Source organism: Fundulus heteroclitus, chromosome 10 (genome assembly GCF_011125445.2).
Source record: "Fundulus heteroclitus isolate FHET01 chromosome 10, MU-UCD_Fhet_4.1, whole genome shotgun sequence".
Taxonomy (NCBI): domain Eukaryota; kingdom Metazoa; phylum Chordata; class Actinopteri; order Cyprinodontiformes; family Fundulidae; genus Fundulus; species Fundulus heteroclitus.
Window position 1 is genome coordinate 10,479,778 of NC_046370.1, and position 21,826 is coordinate 10,501,603.

The 21,826-nt window shown below is 42.8% G+C and overlaps 1 protein-coding gene across 5 annotated transcripts; it reads right to left on the reverse strand.

Annotated features, from left to right (window-relative positions):
• Nucleotides 1-236: 236 nt before the first annotated feature.
• On the reverse strand, nt 237-21,675 carry epas1a (endothelial PAS domain protein 1a). 5 transcript variants are annotated; one of them, XM_012854061.3, is made up of 9 exons: nt 18,537-21,675; nt 17,596-17,762; nt 16,974-17,197; nt 16,809-16,893; nt 14,988-15,085; nt 14,749-14,912; nt 3,968-4,074; nt 3,721-3,889; nt 237-1,638 (listed from the first exon to the last, which is right to left on the reverse strand). In XM_012854061.3, exons 1-9 carry the CDS (start codon nt 18,560-18,562, stop codon nt 1,575-1,577), a joined length of 1,104 nt encoding a protein of 367 aa, XP_012709515.1. In that variant the 5' UTR covers nt 18,563-21,675; the 3' UTR covers nt 237-1,574. The 5 variants fall into 5 exon arrangements, with proteins under 5 accessions (XP_012709515.1, XP_021167116.1, XP_021167115.1 ...); XM_021311441.2 differs by having other exon boundaries at nt 16,809-16,896; XM_021311440.2 differs by having other exon boundaries at nt 16,974-17,203.
• Nucleotides 21,676-21,826: the final 151 nt, after the last annotated feature.

Below are 21,826 nucleotides of genomic sequence, written 5' to 3' on the forward strand. Positions count from 1 at the left end.
AGTACTTTTTCCATTTTCCCACTGATTGATTTATTGATTCAATCATTGATTAATCTTTTTGAGGCGATCGTTTTATGACCTAGCTCTGCTTTAAACGTCTCCACAACGTTCAGCCAGACGTGTCCGCTGCGTTACTTGGTCTTCATGATGCTGTTTGTTCTCTAGCAAATTTCTGAGGCCCTTATAGAAACCCCAGGATTTTTACTGAGATTAAATTAAAGCACAGATGGACACTGTTTAGGTAATTAGGCGACTGAACAAGAGTTTATTTAAGGGTAACAGAGTAAAATTTTGAAACACATTTCCCTTCCTCGTAACAATGACGAAGGAAAATTAACTATTCTGTGGTAATCACGTAAAACAGAATCACAATAAAATTCATGGAAGCAGGTAGAAACTTGACAAAAAGGAAAAAAAGACCAAAACGAATCATTTTTTTCATTCTTATACATATTTTGAGATTCAGAAGCTAAGCCTCAGATGTAAGATTATAAACACATTTTACATTTTATAAATTATATCCATAAAACCAGCTAAAAGAAAATCCATTTGAATAAATTAGGAACCTTAACTGTTTTTTTTTTTTAGTTTTTCCTGCTTTGCATAAACATTTAACCCACTTTTTAACCTGAATGAGAGAGACTTTAAACTTCTCAACCCCTTTTTAGCTCTGATACATTTCACCTTGATCTAAAAATACCTGCCCAGGTGCTGATCAGCACGTCTACTGGAGCCGCCGAGGAGCTCGACAGCAACATTTACACCAATCTAAATCAGTCCAGATGACTATTTTATGCATTTCATTCAGATGCTAGCTTCCTCCATTTCTTTCTTTTTTTTTTTTTTTTGCATTATGTTTGGTTTCCACCGCTGCAGCCGGTTACACTGAAACTGGGCGAGTGCACACGCGTGCATTCAGAGGTCGAGAGGTAAAAAGTTTACAACGTTCCCACGAGAACTTTCCTGTCGACTGTCTCTATTCAGGAAGCTGTGGCTTTGACTTGCATCTACTCACATCTCCTCATCAGCAGAGTGCGTATGTCTGTACGCTCGCCCCGCACGCAACACCCCCCCCCCCACCACGTGTCAGGTGGCCCAGAAGCCAACCCCATAGGAAGCACGGTCAAACCCAGGGAGGTCAAGGAGAAGTCAAACGGCCCGTTTTTGTCAACACGTTTCATGCGCTGACTCCGCCCCGTCAACTGCCTGACAACCGCAGTCTGCCCCGAGAAAGCTTCCAGTTTTCTCTGAGGAAGACAGAAGTCGCGCTGCAGCAACGATTATGAAACTACGAGACAAAAACTGAGAAGTTGACGCGTTATCAGCCTGACCTGTCACTGAACTCTCTGTTACGACAAACTTCTGGAGGCAACCTGCCCCGTTGCCGCGCGTCATGGCTTCGCGTCTTCCTCAAAAAATATCGTTAGGAGGGGCAGAAGAACAAAGCGCGAATCTTTTAGCGAGATAAAACTTTAAAATCTGTTAAAACATAAGGTCAGGGAAAGCAAGACATGGAAATTCAGAAAAGGCGTGTAGAGTTTTGGTCCCCGCAGATTTTTCTTCAAGCTCTGATTTCATCTCGGGTATCTCGGGAATGTCTGGTCCAAAGAGAGCTGCAGAGACGGCTCCTCCACTCCACTGTGACAGACAGAGCTGACGTTAAAAAAGGCACATTTAAGCTTTTTTTTTAAAATAAATATGCTTCTCAGTACCCAAACGAAATAAATTTTAAGTAAATGTAGTTATTTATTTCATCAAATGAAACTTTTCTTACATAAGACTAATAAATAGGATTTTTGATACAGAAGTGTTATGTTTTGATCTACACTGTAACCCAGAAGGTTGATTTTTACAGAGTTTACAAGCAAATTAATGGAAAGTTGAGTGGAAGGAAAAATGCAACGCACAACCAACCAGCAAAGTCCTTTTTTTTCAGATAAAAGTAAACTCAAAGTCCCAGAGTCGGGAGGAAGAGTTTTACATGAACCGAATCCAAGCTGGTAGGCTGTTTCCACCATGCCATCTGCTGGTGGAAGCACTTGATGCTTCCACCAGCTGATCTCATTTTCCAGCAGGAATTGGCAGCTTCCCATTACTGACCAAGGTACCAAAAGCTGGTTCGATGACCACGGTATCCATGTGCTTGACTGGTCAGCAAGCTCTCCTGAACTAAACCACAGAGAATCTATAAAGTCTAATTTTCTCACTCTACTGATTTCTACTGTCCTTCAGTCTACTGTTCTCCAGTTTTGCATTGTATTACATTGAAATGACTGTCGTCATTTCAGCTTTTAACTTTTTGCTCTCACTCTTTTTCTTCATAGTAGGTACACCTGGTCTGGCGTTCTGTTAACTGTGACATCATCCAGAGAAGACGGCTCACCCGCTACTACCATCTAATGTAGAACAGATTACTGGATCAATGTGTGCTTCTGTGCTTTTTTGTCTCTCTTGTTGTGTCTCTGCTCTGTCTTCTCTAACCCCCAGTCGGTCGAGGCAGATGACCGTTCATACTGAGCCTGGTTCTGCCGGAGGTTTTCCTTCCCGTTAATGGGGAGTTTTTCTTCCCACTGTCGCTTCATGCTTGCTCAGAATGAGGGATTGCAGCAAAGCCATGGACAATGCAGACGACTCTCCCTGTGGCTCTACGCTTCTCCAGGAGTGAACGCTGCTTGTCGGGACTTTGATGCAATCAACTGGTTTCCTTATATAGGAACATTTTTGACCAATCTGTATAATCTGACCCAATCTGTATAATATGATTAAACTTGAAGTCAAGTGCCTTGAGATGACATGTTTCATGATTTGGCGCTATATAAATAAAATTTAATTGAATTGAATTAAAGTATTGTGAAGAGGAAGATGGGGAACACCAGAGGTGACAATGACCAGCTGAAGGTTGCAATGAAAGTAACTTGAGCTCCCAGGAGGCCTGGGCGATAAACCAAATATTTATAGGCACCGACATTTTTTTTAATAGGTAAAGGTAGGCTATATTCCTGTCCCTTTAAGACGCTGCGCTACGTGTACAGGCTGTAGTCACGTGACTCGACGTGATTTATATATGAAAAAAAAAACGCATTTATGGGTGTTGTGCAATTTTTTCATTTTCTGAATGTAGTGTTTTCAGTATATCTAACCCATGAGCACAAAAATTACCGGAAATGGAGGCACGGTTTGTGAACAATCTATAAAATATTAGAATTTCTCTTTTTGAATCAAATCACTAAATTAAAAAAAAAACTTTTCACCATACCGAATTTAGGTACCACTTTACAGTAAGGCTCCCCTTATAAATGGCTAATAAAAAGCCTATAGATATGTTAGTAATTAATTTGTAAGTACTTTATAAATCATAAGTGTTTATTATGCATCAATTAAGGGCGGGTAAGAGACATAAACTGACTGTTTTCTTGCCAAATAGGGAGCCTAATCTGCCAAACTATGTGTCATGTACAAGTTACTACCTTGTAAGCCCTGCCAGTCATTTTTGTCTCATACTCACCCTTAATCAATGTACAATAAATACTTATGAATGAGTTATAACATGTTTACTGATTAAATAATAACATATCTATAAACTATAAGGAGAGGCTTATTGTGAAGTGGTACCCAGATTTATTCTGATCCACTTCTATTTCTAGCACAGCAGGGTGTGTATCACACTGTATCCTGAAAAACTAATCTGACCACAGAGTTTAATGTGTAACACACACTAACCTGAGGACGTAGGTGACACTAAGGATGCAGAGCGGCTGACTGGGGTTGGGTCTGGACCTGGACGGCTGGACGCCGGGGATGACGGCGCTGTGGCTCTCCACCCAGACGTAACCCCCGCTCCTCACCAGCATCCTGTACTGACCGCTGACGGACTGACTCTTCAGGCACACTGCAGGAACAGGGCAGGGTCATCATCACAAGCGCGTGACTGCGTGCACGTGCGTGTTTTGTTCCCGTCAGCGCTTACGGTTTAGGTGGTTTTTGTTCAGGCAGCTTGTGTCCAGCGTGTGACAGAGATCGTAGATGGATCGGCCCAGCAGCTCCTCCGGCCTGTAACCCAGAAGAGAAGTCACTCTGCAGAAACACAAACACACAGAAGAGCAATCCTCAGACGTGCACGCATCACATTTAGCTTCTCAAGGAGAACTTTGTTTAAAACCTAAGCAGTTGGGGCGTGGTAGTGAGCACGACCCAGGTACATAGTCCTTGACGCGGGTTTGATTCCCTCGTGTCTTCCCTATTCTCTCAAACCCCCTTTCCTGTCAGCCTACTTTGTAAAAAAATTAGCCACTAGTGCTACAACCCCACCCAGAAAAACAATATAAAAAAAACTTAGCAGTTGCTTTTTTTCTAAAGCTTTATTTCCGGATCAGACAATAAAGGTGAAATGTTCTTGACACTTGCATATTGTTTAATTTCTCTACATAAGAAGTATAATTAGGGCTGGACGATAATTCAATAACAATATATATCGATCGATAGACGTGTGGCGCGATAGGAAAAAACAGGGTCTGTTATGGTTAAAAAAGTTGGTTAAATAAAGATTTAATTGGAATTCTGTGTTTGTGTTCTTCATTATAATTAAATCATTTAGCAATATCATAAAATGTCCAGGCAGAGCTGCACATAAAATATGGCTTTAAGTATTTTCAATAATTATCGATATCGATCAATATGTTTTTTTTTTTTTTTTATCGATACGCTTTTTTTCTATATCGTCCAGCCCTAAGTATATTCTTTATGTTCAGTAAAACTGAAGAACATGCTCGCATTTCTGGGTTGCACGGCTGAGGAAATTTGGAAAGTAGAGTTCAATTTTAAGCTATAACATCCATAAAACTGGCCACACGTTAAATGTGGTGCAGTTACGGTTGCTCAGAAAAATTCTGCAAGAAGAAAGTTTGACCGGACGCCGCAGTGGTTACCGGATCAAGCTCCTGAATTTCACAAACAAAACAGGAAACGTTGGGCGCTAGTCAGGATTTCAGGATAAAATCACCGCACCAACATAGGTAGCTTGACTAGTGTAAACAAAACGCCCACAAAGAAACACGACCAAACAGACGGGCATTTGGGGTATGGAATGATAAATAAGCGCACGGATAACAAGCTTTGCCCTACAAACTGAAAACAATGGCTCTTTTTTTGATAATTTATGAGGGATAGCTACAGAAAGGACAATTTGAACTTCTGTTCTGGCCAGTGCCCTTGCCACAACCGGAGCCACAGCTGCCCTAAGAGCAGGGGTGTCGTCAGGAATTATAGGCCCATAACAAAAAAAAATAAAATAATCAAAATCATCCCAAAAGCTCATATTAAAAAAAAAAATCTTTCTGGGGGCCCCTGTCAATCAGGGACCTTGTAATTGTCCTCATCTTTCCCCCCTATGCAATGCAACTGCCTAGGAGCGGTGCAGGTTTGCAGAAAACCAGAACTGGATCAGGACCGCAACCCAATGCATTAAGGCACAAGCAGATTCAACTTCAAGTCTTTTTAAGCACATCTTTCTGCAAATTTAAGTTCGATTTGAAGCCTCTAACACCTGGAACAACGTGATCGGGAGGTGTCTGACTTGTAGTCACTTTTAAACAACTTCATCACTGTGCCGTTTTATTACACAAGGATAATGACAGGCAGATCTACCATCTCTAAGCAAAGATAAAATGATCGAGCGGTTACGGTTAGGAAAAGGCTGCAAGTGTAATGAATTGTGAGGAGATGAACCCGGTATTCAGCCAGACACAAAAAATAATACTTGATGGGATTTATTAAGGAGATGATGGGTCAAGAAGGCAGACAAAAACAATCCAAAAAGGTGCACAGGGCAAACATCCTGGTGACAACAAAAACTGGGACAGACTCAAAAAACAGAGAAACTGGTCAGGTACTCAGAATAAATACAAAAGCTGAAGGGCTCTTACCAAACATGTGTGTGAGAAGTTCCAGCAACAAACAGAAAACTGAGGAGGGTTTAAATAGACAGATGGACAGGTGAAACCAAGTGACTTCTAATTAACTAGGAACAGGTGAGAGTGATCAAGGAAGGGGAAGTGTCAGAGAGGCTGATAGGACAGAAACTAAGATGACCAACTACAGAGTAAAAATAGCCATAATGAGAAAACCCAAAATAGAAAACAAGGCTAAGACTTGAACAGAAACAAGCTTTAATCAAATCTAATAAAGAAGACCAAATAACTAAGACAGTAAAGGCTAAACCTGAATCCAATACTAGAAACAGAAATAAACCCTAAGGCAGGAAAGTAACTTAACCAAAACAACAACAACATCATGAACCAGAACAGAACATTACAGAGCCCCTCCCTCAAGGACGGATTCCAGACGTCCTTAAAAAGGAAAAAACAGATTAGACCGGGTGGGTGGAGGGGGTTCTAGGATGGAGGGTAAGAATCAACACGGATGTTCAAACACAAACCAGGAACAAAAAACAACCCCAACAGGGCGAAAAACAGTCTATACAAAGCCAGTAACAGGTCCCAGCTAGTTCAAAAGTCTGGGGGGCGTCCTGGAGGACGGCCTCCACGTATCAGGCTCTCCGGAGGACGGCCCGGGGTGTCCGGAAGTCAGGCGGACGTCTCGGAGGACGGCCCCGGCGTGTCCGGAAGTCAGGCGGACGTCTCGGAGGACGTCCCCGGCGTGTCCGGAAGTCAGGCGGACGTCCCCGGCGTGTCCGGAAGTCAGGCGGACGTCTCGGAGGACGGCCCAGGCGAGACATGATCTCCGGTGGTCGTCCCAGAGGACGGACCAGGCGAGACAGGCAGACAGGAGACCGGCGGCGGAGTGAGACCCTCGGAGGCCAACACCTGGAGAGGGAGAAAACAGAAACTGGCGCCGGACTAAAGGCTAAGGACGGTGCCGTACTAAAAGCTGGGGACGGCGCCGGACTACAGAATACGGGAGGCGCCTGGCTACAGGCGATTGAAGAGGGCGGCACCGGGTTACTGGCAGCTACAGACGGAGCCTGACTAAAGGCTGCTACAGACGGAGCCTGACTAAAGGCTGCTACAGACGGAGCCTGACTAAAGGCTGCTACAGACGGAGCCTGACTAAAGGCTGCTACAGACGGAGCCTGACTAAAGGCTGCTACAGACGGAGCCTGACTAAAGGCTGCTACAGACGGAGCCTGACTAAAGGCTGCTACAGACGGAGCCTGACTAAAGGCTGCTACAGACGGAGCCTGACTAAAGGCTGCTACAGACGGAGCCTGACTACAGGCTGCTACAGAGGGCGCCTGGCTACAGGCGACTACAGAGGGCGCCTGGCTACAGGCGACTACAGAGGGCGCCTGGCTACAGGCGACTACAGAGGGCGCCTGGCTACAGGCGACTACAGAGGGCGCCTGGCTACAGGCGACTACAGAGGGGGCCTGGCTACAGGCGACTACAGAGGGGGCCTGGCTACAGGCGACTACAGAGGGCGCCTGGCTACAGGCGACTACAGAGGGCGCCTGGCTACAGGCGACTACAGAGGGCGCCTGGCTACAGGCGACTACAGAGGGCGCCTGGCTACAGGCGACTACAGAGGGCGCCTGGCTACAGGCGACTACAGAGGGCGCCTGGCTACAGGCGACTACAGAGGGCGCCTGGCTACAGGCTGTGGATGACAGTGCTTTAAAGCTGCGAGGAGCTGGCACTGGAGGCTGAGTCTTTAAACTGCGGGGAGCAGGCACTGGAGGCTGAGTCTTTAAACTGCGGGGAGCAGGCACTGGAGGCTGAGTCTTTAAACTGCGGGGAGCAGGCACTGGAGGCTGAGTCTTTAAACTGCGGGGAGCAGGCACTGGAGGCTGAGTCTTTAAACTGCGGGGAGCAGGCACTGGAGGCTGAGTCTTTAAACTGCGGGGAGCAGGCACTGGAGGCTGAGTCTTTAAACTGCGGGGAGCAGGCACTGGAGGCTGAGTCTTTAAACTGCGGGGAGCAGGCACTGGAGGCTGAGTCTTTAAACTGCGGGGGAGGCAGGCACTGGAGGCTGAGTCTTTAAACTGCGGGGAGCAGGCACTGGAGGCTGAGTCTTTAAACTGCGGGGAGCAGGCACTGGAGGCTGAGTCTTTAAACTGCGGGGAGCAGGCACTGGAGGCTGAGTCTTTAAACTGCGGGGAGCAGGCACTGGAGGCTGAGTCTTTAAACTGCGGGGAGCAGGCACTGGAGGCTGAGTCTTTAAACTGCGGGGAGCAGGCACTGGAGGCTGAGTCTTTAAACTGCGGGGAGCAGGCACTGGAGGCTGAGTCTTTAAACTGCGGGGAGCAGGCACTGGAGGCTCTGCTTTGGAGCTGTGGGGAGCCGACACTGGAGTTGAGATTGAGGGCTGGTCCTCCCGGACCCCCTCTCGGGGCTTGAGCAGAGGCGGTTCCTCATGGACCCCCTCGTCGCCCGCTGGCGGCGGACCCTCCTGGGTCTCCTCGTCGCCCGCTGGCGGCGGACCCCCCTGGGGTTTGAGCAGAGGCGGACCCTCGGGAACGGGTGCCCGTGGTGGGCTATAGAAAGCCTGGAGGGCCGACCTGTAGTACCCCTCTACCTCCTTTAATTTTGCCTCCAACTCAGCTGAATAATGACTGAAAAGAGTCTCTCTGAGGTGTTTAATTAAAGGAGCAAAAGTTCTTAGTTTCTGCTCCAGGGACTGATGGTCGGCATCTAGAGAGCCACAGGGAGGAGCTATGGGTGAGCTGGTTTGAGATAGTGGCAAGCTCCGGTCCGCTGGGCAGGAAGGAGCAGCAGGAACGGAGGGGACATCAGACCAAGACGGAAGCTCACCAGCTGACGACCCTAGGGTTGGCTCGGCCGATGGCCGACCAGAAGAGGTAGAACCCACATCCATGGAGACAGCAGTAGGAACAGAGGTGACAACTGAACCAGTAGCTCGCCCACGCTTGCAATGGCGGGGCTGCTGCTGAGAAGTGCTGCTGCCACAGAGGTGGCGTCTGGGACCGAAGCCGGGGGGACAGATCGCCAATCTGGATCCCTCAAAAGAGGCTCCCTGCATCATTTCCGCATCCAAACCTTGTGCTGAACCGGTGGGCTTGACGAGGGCAACTCTGCGTCGACGCCTCTGGCGCCGGGCCGGCGTGCCTTGTGTGGAAGCTGGATCCACATGACGGGGCGGGACCGCAAGAGCACATGGCGACTTCCACACCTCTACATCAGTTGAGAGGGACTGCGACGGCTCAAAAAATAAATCCGGACGGAGCTCCCGGATCACGTCCTCATCTACCCCAAAGAACAGCTCCGGTGAGTAACTGAAAAAACTGTCCAATTTAGGGTCTGCAAGAATTAATCTCCCCGAACGAAAAATTTGTGCTGGCGACGGGTTCATGTTTGTGGCTGGAACTTACTGTAATGAATTGTGAGGAGATGAACCCGGTATTCAGCCAGACACAAAAAATAATACTTGATGGGATTTATTAAGGAGATGATGGGTCAAGAAGGCAGACAAAAACAATCCAAAAAGGTGCACAGGGCAAACATCCTGGTGACAACAAAAACTGGGACAGACTCAAAAAACAGAGAAACTGGTCAGGTACTCAGAATAAATACAAAAGCTGAAGGGCTCTTACCAAACATGTGTGTGAGAAGTTCCAGCAACAAACAGAAAACTGAGGAGGGTTTAAATAGACAGATGGACAGGTGAAACCAAGTGACTTCTAATTAACTAGGAACAGGTGAGAGTGATCAAGGAAGGGGAAGTGTCAGAGAGGCTGATAGGACAGAAACTAAGATGACCAACTACAGAGTAAAAATAGCCATAATGAGAAAACCCAAAATAGAAAACAAGGCTAAGACTTGAACAGAAACAAGCTTTAATCAAATCTAATAAAGAAGACCAAATAACTAAGACAGTAAAGGCTAAACCTGAATCCAATACTAGAAACAGAAATAAACCCTAAGGCAGGAAAGTAACTTAACCAAAACAACAACAACATCATGAACCAGAACAGAACATTACAGCAAGTGATTTTAGTAGTCTGAAAATATGTATTCAGACTACTATTAAGGTGCTCCACTTCTTTCAGGTGTTTTGCACGAATGCTACCTCAGTATGCATTTATTAATTTATTTTTTCTTTAACTATTAATAATTAAAGTGCCTTGTGAAAGCTCCCCTGTTTAATTTTCACAGATTTCCATGTTAAAACCTAAAAATTGCTGTATTTTACTTAGATTTTATGTGGCAGACAAACACGAAGGAGTGCATAAGACAAAACAACTATGCACAGTTTTCATGCATTTATTTCAACCAATTAAAACCATTACTTTTGTGGGCTATTAAGTTGTCCCGTCAACATGTCCACCCACTTGATCTGTGGATCTCTGCAGCTCCCTCAGAGTTACAATGCATCTAGCGGCTGGTGGATGCCGTTGTCTTGGTAGGTTTTTATTTTGAACAGTTTGTCCTCTGTGAGACGTTTAAAGCTTAGTTTGTGGCTTTATAACCTAATTCCTCCACAATGTTATACCTAACCTGTCTGCTGTGTACCTCTGGCTTCATAATGCTGTTTTTTTCCACTGAGACTTCCACAGAGCAGCTGTATTCACCCTGAGACTAAACTGCACTACTCCATCTCCTCTATTTACTAATTAAGTGACAACTGGTTGCACAAGATTTTATGTAGAGGTATCAAAATAAAAGTGATTGAGAACAGATGCATGCAAATATTTGTCATTTTCTTCTATGTCATGATTAGGCTCTACTTTGTGTTTGTCTATGACAAAAGAAACCTAATAAAATACATTGAAGTCTCTTATCTACTTATACCGTTAATGATTTCTGTTGGTGTTTTTCCACACGCTCACTTTGCAGAGTCGTCTAGAAACGACAACAGCAACTGTGGTCGTGTCGTACATCACCTCGTTTTCCGCTTACTGTGTTGCTCGCAAGCATTGGTCGTGTGCAGAAAAAGCTGGTTCGTGGTTTTAACAGAAAGAAAATGGATAATGTAAAAAGCATTAAACATTTCCGTTTAGCATTCTAACTCTATAAACTGAAAGTAGCTAAAAGGGGGGGGGGGGGGGGATGTTTCCCACTATTCTGATTACTCATTGTGCTTTGTAAAATTTTCCCCTACTTATAGAGTCAAATCTGCTGATGTGTGCAACTCAGTCAAACCATAATTCCTGATGAGCTGAAGAAAAAAGCCACATGGATAAAATAAGATCAGTTGCACAGCTACATCTCAATAATACATAGTATTTTAGTCAATTAACTAAAAAAGCAGAACTCATATATAATATAGGGTGCTACGCACAGAATGATGCGTTTGAAGAATTTATTTCTGCTAATTTTGAGGATTATATCTAACGAAAGCCCAGTCATCTGTGTAGCTGCTGTAGGATCCAGATGCAGACTGACAAGTTTAGGTGAGGTCAAGACCTCCCATCATGTTCAAATTCAGTCGTAAAAAAAAAAAAGAAATAATAAAATCTGTCAATAAAGAACTAAAAGGTTAAATGTGGAAGTAATTAAAATTACAAATGTTGACCAAAAAGTGGAAATAGACAGAGATAGCATGTAAGAGATAAATCTAACCACTAAAATATGAGCCAAAATGCAGCGTGAAGCAATGTTACCATCCTAACCACAGTGAAACCAGAGGGCACCACAAAGAGTTGGGTCTGACTCAGAACCGCACACAAACAAAACAAGACGCACGCCAAGGGGACAAACTCAATCACAGCCACTCCTTCAATCAACGTCTTTGATTTATTTTAATCTGAATACCACAAAAACAACATAAAGCCACATTAAGAAGAACGTAAGACCTGTCAACAAATGTAAAATGTAAAAAACTAGTCACATTTTAGAGAATAATGACTTGTTTTTGATATTTGCTCTTCATTTATATGCATCCTTTTTTAAATAATTTAAGGTAAAGCAACTAAAGGCAGTGCAGGAACTACGACTGTCTGGCTACAGAACAACATATCAATGAAGCGCATCCAACATGCACTAAAATTAATAGCTACATGCAAATGGCATGTGTGTTGTTTGAAAACAAATATTTGTAGTGTTCAGTGAGGGCAGGCAGCGAAACATTTATATCATAACCCACCATAACAAAAAAAAGCAACAATATGCCAATTTTGTCTGGCTGTTTAGCTACTTATTTCTCTACAACTCTTCTTCTCCTGCTGGAATGTCCTGCTTTACATACGCTCAGTAGTGACACCTGCTGTCTAGGAGGGAAATAAATGGAAGCGTGGCGAGGTAAACCGTCCAGCACCCTGAGGCCATAATAAGGGAATATAATCTGCCATCAGAATATGTTCTGATGCACATCTGGATGAATTGCCGAAACGGAGCATTGCAGAAGGGGGGCTGTTCGTCAAGCTAATAACAGCTAGCTTTAGCTTTAAAGTTGTTAGGGAGGTTTATAGCTGCGCTGATGCACGCTCAAGAGCTTTATTGACTTTTCTCTGTTGCACTCCAACATCTGTGACGTACTGATCGTTATGCTAAAACGTGCAGACGGTAACCCTGAAAGGCATAACCCCTCAGGATGAGGGAAAGTGACATGCTGAAACATGGAGTGACCAAGGACACGTCAGGTGGTTTCATCACAGATCTGTCTTTTGAGGGGAAGGATTTTTCACTCTCCTCATCACCAGAGATTGAGGAACTCTTTGTGCAGCCCAGCAGGCCTGAGCGTTAGCAGTTCAAGTCGCTGACTCAGCAATGCCCAAAGCAGCGGCAGTGGAGAACCGAATAGGCGCAGTTTCTAAGTAAAGCATCATTGCAAACATGGGCAGTAACGATAAAACCAATGCTTGTGATTCCAACTCCTGAGTCTGACTGAGATGCATTTAAACCCAAGAGTGGGGTAATGATGATGAAAGCATGTGAACCAATAGGAAAATTCAACAGCAATAGCCACCGTTCCACTCTAAGAGGGCAGCACCAAGATGGGTTTAAGGCAAATATTGCAGAACTAGTTCTCAAGAAAAAGTAAAAAATTGCATACTGACATCTAAGTGGCACTCCTAATCCATGTTTATACAGTTTATCTGCAAAAAAAAAAAAATGTTTCTTATGGGGTGAGATACACTTTAACAACCAGCAAAAGATACACAGGAAGTATTAAGTACTATAGGACTTTAAGCAACATCATACAACATGTCGCTGAAAGCAAGAAGACTAGCCGTAAGGTTAACTACAACAGTGATAGTAGAGATTTCAGAGCAGAGTATCTGTCTATTTAGTAACTCGTTTGTCAATCAAAATTCAATGAAATACAAAAAAAATATGTCCTAATGTTTCACATATTGTTTTTTGAGAATTACAGAATGTTATTTGTGTCTCACCAAACAAGTTCAGGAGAAAAATCTGCTACGAAAACATTATGTTGCTGCATTCATGACCTTCACAGTCTATCATTAAAGCGACATTTTTACAGGAGGGGAGGGTAGAGCTTATCTTTGTATTTCACAATAAACTTCAAAACATGTAATTTATTCCAGGAGGTGATGCACCACAGAAGAAGCAGCAGAAGCAGAGCTGAATGGATGCTTGGAGAGGCGGTTCCAACAGCTGCTCCCCACCCATAGAAACGGTGGTAGGTGACTGTGTGGTTAAAGACGTTTCTGTTAAAGTTTTCGTTGATCTAATAGTTATTGCAATCTAGGTCCTTTTGTGGTGCAGCGGGCCATATTTGACTCGGGGGACCTTGGTTCAAATGCTGGTTGTGTCTGGAGCAGCCAAGAGAACTGACCTTACTCCTTGCAAGTACTTTCATACCAATAAAGTAATAATTGCCTCGTTTATTTTTATTCTAAGGATTTAAAGTGTAACAATATAGTAGAAACCATAGAAATGGCTAAAACTTCCTTCATGCGTTAATAATACAACGTGACAAGCCTGTATGGGCAGTTGGTAAAACTGTACTGTGAAAAATGGATACAGTCCAAACCTAATGTTTCACTTCTGCTTTTCTTTCCGTTAAATAAAACTAACTATTTTCTGCTTTCATGTTTGTTTGTTTTTTATCTTCTGTATACATTTTATTTTTTTTTGGGAGGGGGTGGGTGGTGGAATTATATTCCAGCATGAATAGAAATCATGCTGCTGATAGAGGAAAATAAAACTTGCAACGGGGTCCTAAAATAGTTGTAAAAGGTCCTCGGTTTAATTGTCGTATTAAGTATTAATTATTTTTAAAAATTCTATATTACATTATAGCTATTAAATACATAAAAATATAGATTTAATACACCAAGATCTTCTTTACTGGGTCGTTGATTCACTTAAATACATCCTTAAGTTAGTAAGTTAATGTATTGAGTTATTGTTTCAATAGCTCTGGTTGAGGGATCCAGATGTTATGTTGTGATTAAACTACAAGGCCTATGATGCAAGGCACCAAACCGCCGTTTTGGACTCAATTTATCACATGAGAACCAAACAGCCAATCACTTATGAACCCATCAGCCCCTCCGTGGGGTGTAAAGATCTGCTGCACACTGATCCTACAGAATGCGAGCTTTGGTAATCGGTTAAAGCCTCTAAAAAAAAAACTTAAACAGCCTGGAAACACAGATTTCAAAAAAATTACGCTGTGTGTATATCGGGCCAAAGCCTTTGTGTAAAAGCAATGGACTCTTAAGCTGTGGTTGAAAACACAAGCGAACAAAGTTACATTTACCTCATTTAATCATTTAGGTCCTAAATTTGAAGCTTAATATTCTGAAAAGTTGTCCAAACTAATAGAAACCTACAGCCCACTGTGGCCTGAACTGAGTTTACGCACCTCTGGTCGCAGTATGTGAACCTCATGTCCATGCCGTGCTGGCTGGTGAAGGTGTGCGTGCTGAGGAGGGTGTGCGAGAGCGGCAGAGGTCTGCAGGTCAGCAGCAGGCAGGAAACCGAAGAGGAGGCGACGCACAGCTTCACTCTGCCCTGACAGTGGAGCACCTGAAGCCACAGAGAGGACAGTTATCCCAGCGTCAGAAACCGAAGGCCAACCAAGCGTTGCTGATTCTCGCCGACCTTCCAGGTGGTCGACTTGAGGTTGCCGACTCTTCCTCTGTGAGTCAGAGCACTTTTTATCCTCATGACGAAGTCCCTCTTCTGACTGCACCCAAGTTCTGAGGAGAAAGAAACGCTCATTTATGTCATAAATTCTTTACACAAGTTTACAGCTAATTAATTGGGGTTTACAGCAAAATGAAAATCCAGAATACAGCGTCACTGAAAAGTTAGAATATTATGCAAGCCCTATAAAATATTGTAAAATTGCCGATAAGCTCCAAAAGAGCTGCTCTGCAGATGTTCAGAGTATGACATGAAAGCATATTGATGGAAAGTTGAGTGTAAGGAAAAACTCAATTAGAAAACACATTAGCAGTGAAACATGCTCACTGCAAAAATAGAATTAAAAACAAGTAACATTTTCTTGAAATGACTGTATTTTCCCTTGGTTTGAGCAGGTAAATAAAACTATTTGCCAATGGAATAAGATTTTTGCACCTAAAATAAGACCAATTCATCTCTATCATCTTATTTAAAGCGCAGTATATCTAATTATCTTATTTCAGGGGTAAAAACACTCATTCCGTTGGCAAATAATCTTATTTACCTGCTCAAATCAAGGGCAAATACAATAATTTCAAGAAAATAGCACTTATTTTTAGTTCTCTTTTTGCAGTGCTGTTAGCCTCAATGACCAGATCCTCTGTGGAGGTTCAGCTAAAGTCAGTTTGAAGGTCAATCAAGCACAGTGATACCACCATCTTTAAAGCAGGAAATGGTCATTTTGGCAGCGTGGACAGGTGCCAAGTCCTGTTGGAAAATTAAATCAGCATCTCCAATAAGGCTTGTCAGCAGACAGAAGCATGAAGTGGCTGTTCTGACTGTGTACTTGGTAAAATATAGTGACCCAACACCAGCAGATGAAATCATCCCTGACTGAGGAAACTTCATACTGGGCCTGAAGCAACCTGGATTCTGTGCCATCTTCAGTCTTCCTAAAGACTCGGAGACTGTGATTACCCCAAAATATTAACATTTATTCTGTCTCTGGTTCACTGACTGAACATCAGGATATGCTGTGTGTGGCTGTCCAAGCTCTGACTCCAGCTTGTGTTTGTTATTTTCTCTGCACTTTTTCCTTCCACCAAATTTTCCAATAATGTGCTTTGATACAGCTATATTATATATATATATATATATATATATATATATATATATATATATATATATATATAGTTTGTATATCTGATCTGTATGTCTGGAGCGTGTAACGAAAATAATTTCCCTCTGTGATTATTAAAGTGTTTCTGATTCTGTAAACAGACAGCTTCTTTGTGGAGGGGTCCAATGACTGTCAACCGTATTTTACATTAATGTGTGGGTCATAACATACGATTTTGTAATAAAATCTTTTTTTAATCAGCATATTTCACATCATTTTCTGTGAAACTGGAATTAGCGTTTTCATCATACATAAGCCCTAATCATTCGCGTTAATTCTCTTTTGAGATCAGTAGGACATAACTAAAGGTTTGATAACGTTAAAATTTATCCAGATGCACCAGCGCTTTATTAAGTGTCAGAAACGAGTAAGGCAAGGCAAGGCAAGGCAAATTTATTTATATAGCACAATTCAGTACAGAGACAATGCAAAGTGCTTTACATGATTAAAATATAGGAAAATAAATATTTCTTTGTATTTACAACTGTATGTACAACAGGAAAAGAAAACTCAATAAAAAGACAGTGATTAAAATACAGGAAAATAAAACTGAATAAAAGCAAGTAGGGATAGAATGTAGAAACAAAAAACTAGTAGCTAAAAACGAGCACACCAACCTGCTGTCAGACGTAGATTATGTCTGATTTCCTCATGATCACATGGGTGAGTATACTCAAAGATGTTGTGCCCCATCAGCTCAGTCTGCTAGAAAACAAAAAGCGCTAATTGACCCTTAAACCACAAGCGATCGAGGCTGTTAAACATGTCGTCTGCGGGCTCACCTGGCTCAGGCCCATGTACTTGCTGACGTTGTCCGACAAGAAGATCATGTCTCCTGTGGTGGACAGCACCATGAGAAATCCCTCCAGGATCTTCAGGTACATCTTGGTTTCATCCAGGGGAGCGATTTCCTCCGTCTCCGACTCAAACAGACGTCCCTCGCCCGCTTCAACCCCGCGGGGGAATCTCACGGCGTGTCCGGCCTCCGCGTTGCAGCCGGCACTTTCTGTTTCTACCACAGAGTCAGAGATTCTTTGGTGAGTTTATAGAAAATGCGGGTATTTTTGTAACGTCCACGTATGCACGAGTCTGTCCCAGGTGTGAAATAATACTTCCTCTGTCTGACACCCAAGAGATTTTCTTTATCGGCTTTCTGGCAGAAAGGTTGCAGGAGTTCAAATCTGGTTCCCCGTTTGACTCCTGTACTAACGGGTCAGAGATCCATTTGAGCTGAACGGTACTTTGGACAGAAATTAAGCATGATCTGCTCTCTCTTAAATCCTGCTTCCTCCAAACAATTTATCTCCGTTTCTGCATTAGTAAATTTTTTATGCATACACTGCTCCACGTAATACACTGACTGATGTAAAGCGGGGGTCAAAGAAGGGGAGCGGCTGTTTTCACCTCTGAGGAGCGCCTGCATGCGTATGAAGCTCAGGGTGAGACGGATGATGGAGGGTTTATCCAGGTGGGCCCTGACGGAGGCCTGAAGCGGCAGGAGGCGCGACAGATCCCCAAATACGTCGGACTCCACTCGACGCCTCCGCCGAGCCGCCTCACGGCTGATCGCTCTGCAGGTAGCGAAGAACAGATGGAAAAAAAACAGGATGAATCTCTGTACTGCTATCAAAAAATCCTAAAGATTTCCTTAACCGGGTTTTATACTGTCATTTAACAAATCTGCATTATTATTATTATTATTATTATTATTATTATTATTATTATTATTATTATTATTATTATTATGGAGAATCGATTAAACCTTTTAATTAGTAGACATGTACACTTCAAATTAAAATTACAAGTAAATAAAAAAATAATAATAATAACAAATTCTAACCATTTAAAGAACAGCGAAAAACTGAAAAATTTATGTTTCCATAAATTCTATATAAAAATGTATTATAAGTTAATGAAAGTAATTAAAAAAAATATAGAATAGTTTTTAATTACTGGATAATGTTTACAAAAAGATGACAAGTGAAAGAAATTAGGAGAAATTAGGAGAAAAGGTACCAAATAATGGCAATTAAGTGAATCAAAAATATTCTTAAATATATAAAAATGACAGAAAAGGAAATAAAAGAAATAAAAAATCACTTATGAAACAAAAATATTTAAAGCAAAAGCTCTAAACTAATTGAAAACTAATTTTTAAGTAGTAATGGTATAGTAGTACTATAAAGAGCTCTCTGGACACCAGTGTTATGTTAGTGCTCAGAGTTTTTGCATTGCCGCTTTTTTTTACAAAATATTCTGTTCATCACAGACAAACTGTGCCAAATTCACCAAAACAAAAAAAAAAAACAAAAAAAAAACAAAAAAACACAAAATGAAAGATTTACCTTCTCTTCTCCTTGTCGGCCGTCATGGCGCCCCGCGGAGCTCTCCTACTGGCGACATGGTTGGAGGTCGTCGATAATGATGCTGACAGAGGTTCCCGCAGCTCAGATAAATTAAGTGTAACCTCTCCCCTCCTGCAAGCAAATAACCATGCAGGTCTCCAAAGTCTGAGACGTGATAGGCCAGCTCGTCAGGAAAAGCACAACGTTATTCCCTCCTTCCGCTCCTCCCTTTTCGGTCACCAAAAAAGAAAACTTCTTCAGCATCCCACAGGTTTGTCTCCAAAGTCCAATAACACCAAATCATTTCAAAAAGAGAGAAAAAGAAGACAGAGTCGTCTGGGATGGATGTAGACAGCTCAGTGTTTTATTGGAATCAGACCAGACGGGGGACTAGCCCGGCTGTTGCACTACATTTTTGGCACAGAGTAAAAGATAAAGAGTGACCAGGAACAGCCGTACCCCTGGGTGCACGAAGCGTCACTACACACTGACTCTACTGCACAGACAAGCAAACCGGCCCGTCTTCAGCTCACTGTACAAGAAACGCGACGAACCGTCCCTCTTGGTGTGTGCATGTGTGGTTCAGAGAAAGAGAGAGACAGCGAAGGGGGGCGTGGGGGTGTGGGGGGGGCAGAGAGGAGGAGGGAGCAAAGGGGGAGAGAGTCGGTGAGTGCTGTGTGTTTGAAGTGAGAGGTAATTCAGCTGCTGGTTCACCAAGTTTCCTAACAACCGGCTGTAACAGACCTATAATGGTATAGTTATAGTTTTACACATACAGGTTTTTATCCTCCAGATACACTTTACAATAATAATAATAATAATAATAATAATTAATATAATAATAAAAAAAAGAAAGAGAAATAAGAAAGAAAAGCCATTTTGAAAAAAAAAAATACAAAGCAGCAGTTTTTGGCTGAGAGGGACAGAGAAGCAAGGAAAAGAGGAATTGCTGAAAGGGAAGAGGGGCGAAAACATCTGTGGTTGCCGTAGATACAGAAATGCAGAAAACAAAAGGTTGCACACGACGCGGAGGAGGTAAAAAGTTCACACATTCATGCGCACGAAAATGTACATTCACAATACTTTGAGAAAAACAAAAAAAGAAAAGAAAGAAAGGGGCCAACACATTCATACCGGCCGGCAGGGCTCTGAAACGCAACGGACGGATGAAACAGCTGGACAGTTTTTCTCTGCTACACAGGCCGCCTGTAACACTTTGCTCCTCGTAATTAGTTCAATAGCCTGTAACATTCACTGTACGTACGCCGCCTTGCAAAGGCATTCACGTCCCTTTGATGTTTCACCCCATCCTGACGTTTATCAACCACAACTTTCAAGGTATTTTGAATTGGATTTTATGAGAAGGGCCAACACACAAAAAAGTATCACTGTGAAGTGGAAGGAAATTATAAATCATTCTCAAAATGTTTGGCAGATAAAAAAAATCTTAAAGGTTTGTGTTCAGTGGCTTTTACTCTAATGCGCCTAAATAAAATGCTAATTTCCAAATTAGTGAACAGAGTCCACTTATGTGTAATTTAACCTCACAGATCACCGTTCAACGCACCATAAATCTGGTCTTTAACACGGAGTGGTGAGAAGGAAGCCATTGTTGAACGAAGAAGTCTGGGAGATAAGATGGATGCAGATCTTTAACTTTAAAGTCAGAGTAGGCCCGATGTACGATCTAGTTTTTTTGTTTCATTTGAGGCAGTTAGACAAAATAAAGCCCTTTTTTTTATCCAAGCAGCTTTTTGAAACCCTAATCCATGAATTTGTTGTTTCTAGGTTGGATTACTGCAACATGCTCTATTTTGGGGCTATCATTAGGCGCATGCAGGTTGTGCAAAACACGCAGCATGATGTTTTGCACATACTTTTAAATGGGACGTTTCATGCTTTTTACTTCCTTTTTACATTTCAAATCATTCAGTTAAAGTAGAACTGCAATGCTTTGGTCTGAATTCCTCGTTATTGTTGCCCCACAGCTCCTCTTTTACCCCCGTTCTGAGGTTCGTCTGAGAGCAAGCCGGTCTAATAGGCGTTCCCCTCTGCCCTGTTCGGCCATTTTTCTAGTATCCCGGTGGACGGTGTAATGAACAACCGAACATTTTGACAAATCCGCTTGTAGCTCCGGCATTCTTCAGCTTGGACTCCAAAAATCACAGTGAAAAATCAAAACGGTGGACTCACGAAATTGGTAAGCCAGTGGTCCATGACCTTGTCTAGCAGCTCCGCAGCAAATACTGTGATATAATAGTTCAAAACTGAACGGCTTGAAATGTATGACCCAAACAAAATATAACGATATCTATGTAGCACCTGGAGTGACTACGTTCAGATTTTCTGCACTTATAGAAACTCCAGGTACACAACACATTGTATTTATAGGCTAAAAAAAGTGGATTTTGCATGATATGTCCCCTTTATTTGGAACAAGAAACTCTGAGCACATTATCCCCATTTTGACGTCACTTCTTTGGCTACAGGTACATTTCAGGATCCCTTTTAAAGTTATTTTATTTGCTTATAAATCCCCTAACTGAACGCTCCCTTAGGAGCTCTTCAATGTGCCTAAAACCAGGTTTAAACCAGGCTTAAACTTAAATGCGACCGTGCTTTCTCAAAAGCTGCCTGCAAGTTTTTGGATGACCTGTCCTTACATGTCAGACAAGGCCTCGACTCTTTCTGAATTTAAGGATCATCTTAAAATATAATTCTTAGCTAAAGCCTTTTGCACTTGCTGGGAGGTTAACTCTGTTTTTTTCTTACTAAATTAACTTATCTGTTTTTCTGTTATTATTTGTGTCATCTACAGATCTTTGTGGACCTTGGCTGTATTTTAAAGTGCTTTTTAAATAAAGGTGGGATGGGATTGTAAGTCCTGTTTGCAGTTTTTCTGTGATCTTGGTATCGGGTGGCGGGGGTAGCGAGGGCCAGACTTGCCTTTCCCCCCAACCTCTTGGCCCGCTCCCCAAGGCGTTCCCAGGCCAGCTGAGAAACATAGTCCCTCCAGCGTGTCATGGGCCTTTCCTTTGGGCCTCCTCCTGTAGTTTCTGATTTTGCAGCAAACCATGTAGTCGCCAATCTCTGTCTGACTGAAATTTACTGTTCGGTTGTTTTTGTTGCCCTGCACGTCACAGGAAAAACAACCTGCTCTCGTCGGATCAGACCCAAACTGAACGTTTAGGCCAACATGCAAAACTGTATGTGTGATGGAAAACTAACAGTCTCACATCACCCTGAACACACCACGGCCACAGTGAAACTTGGCGATGGCAGCATCATGC